The sequence below is a fragment of the Marmota marmota genome, unplaced genomic scaffold (genome assembly GCF_001458135.2).
Source record: "Marmota marmota marmota unplaced genomic scaffold, marMar, whole genome shotgun sequence".
Taxonomy (NCBI): Eukaryota; Metazoa; Chordata; class Mammalia; order Rodentia; family Sciuridae; genus Marmota; species Marmota marmota.
In genome coordinates, this window is record NW_025999960.1 from 14,154,438 (window position 1) to 14,164,002 (window position 9,565).

Genomic DNA, 9,565 nt, shown 5'->3' on the forward strand with positions numbered 1-9,565 from the left:
GAGGCCTCCAGTGAGGGTGAGGGTGGGAAAGGCCATCTGTTTGAGAGGAAGATGAAAGTGGCAGGCTGATTTCAGGCAAGGAATAAGCAAGAGGGTGGGAGGAAAGGCTGAGCGTGCCCAGTCTTTCTTTCCCCCTCAGCCCCTTGCCTGAGCTAAGTTCCGCCTCTACAGGGCAGAGGGGTTCATTGTAGGGGGGCAGGAGGTGGAGCACAGAGGGAGGGCACTGGGCTTTGCATTCCTGAGATTCTCGAACCAGTAGGAACGGCAGAGGGAGGAAACTCCACACCACACCAAGGAGACTGAGTGTGAAACACAGAGGTGAAAAGAGAGAATGGACCACTAGAAATGTCCTCAAGTGTGGTGGAGGCTCCTATCCACACACACACCTCACCTGCAAACCTGATTTTGAGTCCCCTTGTGGGGATGGGCAGGGTCTGCTTGATGTTTCCCTACCTAACCACCCTCAATCCTCAGGCTTCTTCTTTCTAGGTTAGGACTGAGACCTTGAAAGAAAAGAGTTTTGCTAAGAGCTGAGGGTGAAAGGGGGAGGTGAAAGATAGAGGACAGCTGGGGAAAGTTGCCATGGGAGAGGTAAAGAGAATTCCTTTTACCTCCTGTCTAGGGAAGTCAAGAGATCAATCCAAAGGCAGTGACCCTACTATTCCTTAGTTTAGCCCTCCAAACTAAGGTGAAGATTAATAAGAACCCCAATTCTACTGATGAGAGAGAGAGAAGATGGCCAAGTGGGCTTCATGGAAGAGTCTCTTATTTTGTTTCACTCTAGGAGAGCCCCATGAAATCTGTCAGGCATTTTCTGTGGGAATGAAATAGTGGTCATGTGGAAGCAACAGATCTTAGTACTTTTTAAGGGCTTTGGAGTCATGTGCTCTTGACTTGGAGACCCTGTTCTATAACTACTGATCCGTGAGATTTGGGACAGGTTGTCCAATCTCTTTACTATTATTATTTTCTTATCTGTGAAACTGGAATACCGATACCTACATCGCAGACTAGTGAGGATCAAAGAAATAACGCATATGATGTGTTTAGCATATAAGACTGTAAGACTGGGGACAGGGCCTCAATAAATGTTCAGTGTTTTTATGAATACTCTTGGGGAAAGATGGCTCTAACTGCAAAGTGGAACATGAACTTGAAGCCAGAGACCCTGAGATAGGAAGCACTATAAACCAGGCATGAGTAAGTGAGAATTTGGAATAGGATGAAAGCTATTCACTTCAAAAAAGTGAAGCACAGCTCAGAGATGCTAAAAAAATAATGGTAATTCAATTCACTCCTTTAATTATTCTCTCCTTCACTGTTCTAGGTATTTGGATGAACAGACATTTTAACAAGAGACAGATGAAACAAAACAGTAAATAATGCACTCAGATGCTAATAAGTATTATGGAGAAAAAAATGTATGTAAGGGAGCTAGATAAGTGTGAAAATTGGAGTGTGGGTTGATATTCCACCAGAACCCCAAGGAATCAGTAAGTAGACAGACCCTAGTTAGACGAAAGCAGCTGGGCTTGTTAGACCAACAGCAGAGGACAGGACAGAGAAGCAGTCAGGAGGAGTGGGTGACTGCTGGAGATGTGGTGGGCTGTTAAGGGCCTGACAGGCCATCATTGATATAGATCATTGGCTGGTGATGGGCTGATGGGAAATGGGCAGCTGTAGGCAAGGAAGTAAAATATTTTTCCTGGTGTTTAGGAAGAGTGTCAGGAGAGTATTTCTTATGAAACAGGTACCCACCTTTCCTTTGGACCTTTCTGCAGATTCAAGATTGGAGCAGGCTCTCACAGAGTAGTGGAGGAGAGCTAGAAGACACACTTGGGTGCTTGTCTCTGCTTTGAGAGAGTCTTTTCTCTGTTATGTGACAGAACAGACCCAGGTGATCTTCAGCTACCTTCAACTACATTCAGGAATTAGAACAAAGGGGTGGCCTGAAGGTTTCCCTCCTCACTCCAACCACTGTCAGAAGGCTAAAAAAATCTTCATCATGCCTAAAAATAAGTTAGAAATCAAAAACATCCCAGGGAGAAAAACTCCCCTAGCCCAACACAGATAGAACGTTTCTCTATCACAGTAGTTATTTGAGAAGTTGGTATTTGTTTCACTCTTGTGAGCGTGAATTTTACAGGTAGGGCAGTGGGAAGCACTTTGGTGATATGTTGAGGGGAATGGGGTGAAGGAGAGGAGAAAGGAGACAAGGGACGCAGTCAGCCAGGGGCTGGAAGTCCTGATTGGCATGGCTGGCCTCAGGAGGGTTCTCTGGCAGGCTCCAGACAGGTTTGGTTTTTAAAAGTGCCAGAAAGTCACAGATTTGCATGTTATTTGCGTTCCAGGCTTCACTTCCAGGTATGTGGAATGAAATGAATGAATGAACAGTATTCAGACTCCTGGTTAAGGGGTGGACTCAGAAATCCAGACCACACTGAGGATCCAATCACTAGTCCAGCTCAGATCAGGAGACAGACATTGACAGAGACAGAAAAAACAGTCACAGAGACAGAGTCTTAGAGAGACAAACATCAAGTCCTTACCAGGGAGTTTCCAGTCAAAAGCAAGGAGGCAAAATCCACAGAATTTATTTTTAAATAAAACAGCTTTTAAAAAACTAGGGAAGAGTCACACATAGATGGGCAGATAAAGGCAACATCATCCCTGACTTATCTCCACCTCTGCCCCACCATCCACTCCCAGATTCATGTTGCACTGTGTCTTGAGACTGACCTTTCCATAAGGTGCATCACTTGGATGTCCAATTATTGTCCTCCCAAATAAGCCAAACTATGCTGTACAGACTGTGAGACCCTGAGTATAGATGTTTTTATTTCCTTGGTCAAATATCTCTTAATTCCATATTTCACGGATCCCCAAGCTCAGTGCTTAAATACATGCTTAGGAAAACACTCAGCCTACCGGATGCCCTGTAAGTTCCAGGTAAGTGCCATTATAGGACCAAACAGCCCCGGAGTCTCATTCTAGAAAGGACTGACTGTAAAATCTCTTTGGCAATAAAAAGAATGGAGAAAAAACCCCACCAAATGATTAAACAGAAGATGTGTGGTTAGAATAAGTACTGATAAGCCCCTGGGGATGGAGCTGGAATGTTCCATAAGGCATGGAAATTGTTTCTGTCAAAGGCAGAATAGGGCACTGGGGGTTTAAGATCAGAGAAGAAATGTTTGGGAAAACAAAGGAGGTTGCAGCCTGCCATGAGTAGTCCTTCTTCCTTCTACTTCCACAATCTTGTCATTCAAATCAGTGTTCAATTGATTTGACCCCCACCTCAGCACTGGCAGGACAGAAAGCAGCGGCTTGTACTCCTAGTTTGAAAGAAGCAACAAATCATTCACCTGTTCTGAGTAGCTTCACGTCTAGTCCATTCCTGATGTAAAAGGTGGATGCTAGCACAAACACCACAGGGAATCATATTATTCCCTGACAGACCTCCAGATAAGAGATTTTAAGATAACATGACTAGGAAGGCTACTCTGATGTATATCTTAATTCTAAAACCAAGCCAGTTGTACATCTGGCCTTAAATTTTGACATAAACCTCTACTTGGACAGGTTTCTATTCCTGGTGACCATTACATCCCTTAATTCCATTTCAAAATCCTGGAGTTTAACAAGGCCCTGGACATCTGGTCCAACCACCCACACGACTGCAATTATTCCCATCATCTTCCCGGCAGACCAGAGAGGAAGCCTGCACTAATATTTCCTCAAGGTTCACCTTTAAGCTCAAAGTTCCCTGGTTTCTCTTAACTTTCTCACAGGGATGTGTGTGTGCATCACTTCTCCCTCCTTTTAATGAGTGACATTTCCCTCTCTATTTCCAAAGAATGGTAGTTATGTGTCCTTCACAACAGTTGTTAGAGTTCAGCATAGGTGTAATAAGAACCTAGACTCTAAGGAAGGATATTGAGCTGAGCTTAGTTATCCCATTCCAAATTTTGGGATGAATTTGAAGCTGTGACTACATTGCTCCTGGGCAGGGAGATATGGCATCTTTCCCAGGAGCTTAGCATGTAGCTTCTTTAACAGGGCCCGAGAGCCTAACACTTTTCTGACTCATTTCAATATATGATCTCCCAGAGAGAACACATCTCACTCCATCTTACTTTAGCCCATCCAGGTGGAACAAGGGAAAAGATAAACCCCAAGGGTCCGTCATTTCTCTTACTCTGGCATTTTCAGAGCTAGAGGGATGGCATTGGACCAGAAGTTAAGATATAACAAACACTGATGCTCTTTAATGAGTCCTCCCTCTCTGTACCTAACACAGCCTTTCATGGACCATGTAAAATAATGGACAGGCTGTGGGATGGGGTTGGTAAGTACTTTTTCAGGTTTTCTGTTTCTATTCCAGGACCACCAAAACTTAGGGCTAACAGTACTGGAGGTAGTAGATAGAAGATACTAGTATGATTTTACAGTGGCTTAAGAAGCTGATGCCACATAGAAGTGTGAAGTTCCTCAAACACAGAGGAGTAAACTGACACCAGTCTCCAGGCTAGATGAAGAAAAAGTACTCCTACAGTCAATCTACACAGGACGTCTTGGAATAACAGTGTCCCAAACAGGATAAAAACTAGCCTTCCTGCCTCATACCATGTGTTCTCAGATGGGCAAGAACAGTCTAATTTTCTTTGTCTAAGGTTCAGGAATGATTGTTGGAAATGTGGCATCTGTGAAGGATCTATATATGGCATCTCATGTTTATCCTTCAAACATCCCTTATTAAAGGGGAGTAGGTGACTGTGAGCACTCAGCATAGGGGAAAGGGAAAGACAGGAGAAAATAAAAACAGTAGGTTTAAAGTAAGTAAAACAAGATCTTGGTAACAGGCCCTAAGCCATGAATGTAGAAACATATTTTTTTAGTTCTGGTTATCAAAGCTCAGCCCTATAAGAAGGTTTCCATACACTAGTCCTGCTCTTGCAGGTTAGCTCTCTTGGATGAATGGTCCATTCTAGAAGTCTGTATATGGCTCCTACTGAGCCACCCTGAGCCATACCTTGGCCCACTCCTACCAGTTCTGGGAGGTAGGGTGGCCTCAGAATCACTAACTTCTACCTTGTACAAAACTGCACTGGAGAAAGTGGGGGCAAGTTCAGACAGGCTCAGTAATTCCTTATATATTTTGCAAAGTGCTTTTGTTGCATGTTTCATTTTCTGCTATACATGGCAATAAATATTTGTTGCTTTGGTCTGTACAAAAAGTCTCTGAGAAAGACAAGACAGATGTTATCTAAATAAACAAACAATAAATACAGAGAACTATCTTGTATAAGCTCCCGGACAATGGTGAGAGAGCCTGAAAAACTTAAGTCTTTTGATTTATAGTTCAAATATACACATATTGCCACCTTTCAAGTTGTCACTTAAATACAGTAAGTACCAAGAATCAGACAATATTCCAGGAGTCCTACATTGAGTCTGCGTGCCATAGCTTTCTAAAAGAGAATGTGAAAGGTCCCAGCAACTCATATATAGAAAGCTATTTATTTCCTATAGAAAACAGAGAGAGACAGAGAAAGAGAGAGGGAGGGAGAGAGAGAGAGGGAGAGCAAGAGATAGAAAAGAGAACAAACACACAAAAGGTGGTCTTCCCCCAAAAGGCAGGCAGTTATGAAAAAGTTAGGACAACTGGTTGCTGGAGTGGAAACAGTAACATTCAATTAACAATGGAATATTTAAAAAAAATAGTTTTCTTTTCAAATTGTAACTTGTGGTAAAACATAGAAAAATGTACTAAACAAGCCTGGTATAAAACAGAGTAAAATTTTCAAATAAGCCCACAGAGAAAGCACAATGCTGGAAAGGATGGGGTACAAGGGAAGAGGAGAAAAGATTTTATACAAAACTACCTATTACAATACAGAAAAAAGTATAAAATGTTCCTATTTTGGAACTTAAGTACAAAATGACACTGGCATTGGATCATTTCACTATCTAAGCCATAGGAGCTCTCAGAGGGTGGGAGAGATGCTAGAAAGAACAAAAGGAATTGCAGTTTTTAAATCCCAAGTTGATCAGCCCAAATTCCACCCGTTTTTCAGCTGAAAAACCTCACTTTCCTCGATAACCTCTACCCCTAACCAAAGTTCATCCAGGCCTCAAAATATTCTGTTAGGAAGTCTACAAGCCCCCTACACAGAGGAGGCTGGGATCTCTGTGTGCTGGAATTTGGAAAAATGAAAATAAATCTACAGGCTAAATGGTGAACACATTCAGTCTTTTTCTTTTTTTAAAAAAAATCTCCCTGTGAAATATATATATGTATATATATATATTAAATCCTCTGTGGTTAGAAACATATTTAAACTAACTAGCCACAGACCAACTAGACCTGCACTCATCCAACACTGGAGTTTTATACTAAAGACTGAGGTCCTTCTTCTTGGTCAGAAGTAGGCAACTGTAGAAGTGGGGCTTTGTGGCTCCACTGACCCCTCCCTGGGTTGATCTTCCCCACAGCATGTGTTATTAGCACATGTAAACCCCTGCTCTTAAGGACTGCTCAGGACTTTGGGGCCTGCCTAGGGCTTGTGTGCTGTGCCTCAGGATGGGACAAAGCTACTGATGATAAAACAGCCTTGTAGAGAAGCAGTTACATTTTGCACAGGACATAAAAAACAGGAAGGGTCCTGGAGGAAGGGATTTATGCATGTACCCCAAAGTCCAGTTTACAGTCATATTCCTGACCACACATCTTGAAAATCAAGTGTGTATGTATATGTGCATGTGTATGCTGGTGGTTTTCATCCCTACCTTTTGTCCATGCCCTATCCTACTTCTTAGGAAGGCCCAGCAACAAGAGTTTACATGAAACCAAGATTCTTCCCAAGCTTTTCTCAGTCCCCTACCTAATCAGGGACTGAATGAGGCTAGAGCCCTTTGAAAACAAGATGGCAGAACTGAAGAACTGAAAAGCAGTCTCTCTCTTCAGCTTAGGGATGCCCCTCACCCCTTTCACAGCACCAAAGTTTCTTTGCAAAAATAGTATCTGAGATACAAAAGGAAAGGCAGATGTGCTTGTGAATGCATCTTGCCAGGGCCTGGTCCAGGATCAAGGGCGTTACAAGAACAGAGGGCTGGGAGCAGCTGTTTCCAAGGTCTCTGGCTGTAGACAACAAAGGGCTGGTCCCCCAGAGTTAGGTGTTTGTTCACTGAGACAAATCTTCACAATAGCTTTCGGTGGAGGATCTCCCAGACCATTCGCTTCCGGAAGTATGGCATGTGTTGCTGTAGAAACATAGAGACACCTTAATTTTAAATTATCTAGACCCAACATTCTTTTCCTTAAACTCCTTTTCTCCTCAAGGTTCTCAACTAACATAGTTTCCATGGTGTATCTAGTCTTTCAATCTGTTCGTTCTTTTTTTTTTTTGGACTGCTATTTCTATTGCTATTTCCCATTCTGTAACCTCAGAAGTTATACGGGGCATCATTAGGAATCCCCAAAAGTCCCCAAGAATTTTGAGAATGGGGCTAGAAAGCATTCTATGTTGAACTTGTAATATCAGACTGAGGACTGAAAGTAAAAAACTCAACCTTTATGGGGAAAAGTTGAGGGGACCTTCAAGAGTTAGCTCAGTCTGGTTTATTTTTAATATTTGGTACTGGGCACTGAACCCAGGGGCACTCATATAACAGATAAATCCTCAATCCTTTTTTTGGCGGGGGAGGGGTGGGGGAGGTACCAGAGACTGAACTCAGGAGCACTCCACCACTTAGCCACATCCCCAGCCCTATTTTGTATTTTTAATTTAGAGACAGGGTTTCACTGAGTTGCTCAGCACCTCACTTTGAACTCAAAATCCTCCTGCCTCAGCCTCCTGAGCCACTGGGATTACAGGTATGCATCACTTTTGCCCAGATCAATCCTTTTTATTTATTTATTTTTAAAATATTTTGTTTTTTAGTTGTAGTTGGAACAATACCTTTATTTTATTTTTATGTGGTGCTGAGGATCGAACCCAGTGCCCTGCATGTACTAGGCAAGCGCTGTATCTCTGAGCCACAAACCCCAGCCCCAATCCTTTTCATTTTTGAGGTAGATTCTCATTAAGTTGCTGAAGCTGGCCTCAAATTTTTGATCCTCCTATCTCAGCCTCCCAAACTGGTAGGATTACAGGTATGTGCCACAATGCCCCGCTTCAGTCTGGTTTGAACAAAGGGTTATGATGGAAAAGGCATTGATTCAAACAGAAGAGTCAAGTGGAAACACTGATAAGCCACATTCTCTAGTCTCAATCTACTTTGGTCTCTGAAGGGCATATGAACAGAAATGACCAATCATACAGAGAAGATTGACCAGCTGCATTAAGTAAGCGGACAGGGGAGGTAACAAATTACACTAAGAGATCAAGATATAACCTACTCCAAAACCTGGAAGCGGACTAAAATTTAGGGAAATGGAAGAAAATGTGCTCATGTCCCAGTTTTCTGTTTCCTATAGGATTTGAAGTAAGTGGGGGAGATGGGTAGAGAATAAGGCTTTGCTTTTTTTACCCAGGATTCCTTCGCTATCATATGTGTCCTATGATAACTCAGGAGGTGGCTTTTTTGTGTGTATGTGATGTGTCACAGGCAGTAACTACCAATGGTATGAGTCATAACCTGAAGCATGCTAAAGGTCAGGACACAGTCCACAGGGGAGAGAAGTGGAGAGAAAAACACCTATGTGCAGCTTAAAGACAAGGTGTGCATATTGCTCCCTCCTGAAGGCCCAGCTCACCTGTGTGAAGTTGATTGGTCTGTCTTTGGTAATACAGTCAGCATATTTGCAGGCAAACATCCCACAGTCACTACCATTCATCTGCTGTGGAATTTCCTGAAAGACCAATAACAACAACAAAGCAATAGCTTTTCTTCTACTTTGATTAAAAATAAAAACCAAAGGATACAAATATTACAGGTTTTCCTGAATTTTCAACAGGTGGCTCTGGGCCCCCATTAAGAACAACAGAAGCTAAAACAAAACAGCATTTCATCAGGTCTATGTCTTTCATATTAACCACACAGGAAAATATCTTAGACTTCCATGGCATCTAAAGGTATAAAAACTGGCCCCTTCCCCAAGTGCCAAATAAACAGCAAATGTTTCCCACAGGAGCAACAAACTTAGAAAAATAGCTAGGCATTTAGAAAACTTTTTTCTACCAAGAAACACATTACAAGTTTTCCCACAAAAGAAGTTAATCTATCTTCCCTGAAGAACCAAACAACCAAACTAAAGTCATGCTAGACACTAAGACTGAAGTGGGAATCTTTCCTAAAATTCTTTCCTCCACAGAAAGCCTACTTTTAGGACATCTACCGCATCAAGATGAAATGTACCTGGCTTTTCTTGCTGAAGAGCTGCCAGCCATTTGTGTCAAACTCTTTCCTTTTCTTGTCAATACTTTCTTGCTTTAGGTATTGCCTAAAGGTATTAGAAGACAATGAGATAAGCTGTCAGGAATGCTGATGACATTGTAATCATAAGAATGGGGCTGATAATCCTCAAGTGTTTCATCTTCTGAGAAGAATAGGATATGGCGGG

General features: G+C 42.4%; 1 protein-coding gene across 6 annotated transcripts in view; it reads right to left on the minus strand.

Moving 5' to 3' along the window:
* Positions 1-2,571: 2,571 nt before the first annotated feature.
* The window catches only part of Senp1 (SUMO specific peptidase 1), a 54,593-nt gene continuing 47,599 nt past the window's right edge, over positions 2,572-9,565 (minus strand). For 5 of the 6 annotated variants that reach the window (XM_048802614.1, XM_015493274.2, XM_015493275.2 and 2 more), the window contains 3 exons: positions 9,361-9,445; positions 8,759-8,854; positions 2,572-7,263 (listed from right to left, as the gene is read on the minus strand). In XM_048802614.1, coding sequence (XP_048658571.1) covers positions 7,201-7,263; positions 8,759-8,854; positions 9,361-9,445 — 244 coding nt within the window. In that variant the 3' untranslated portion in view covers positions 2,572-7,200. Of the gene's footprint in view, positions 7,264-8,758; positions 8,855-9,360; positions 9,446-9,565 lie in introns of those variants that run through there. The other variant, XM_048802615.1, reaches the window with a different exon arrangement.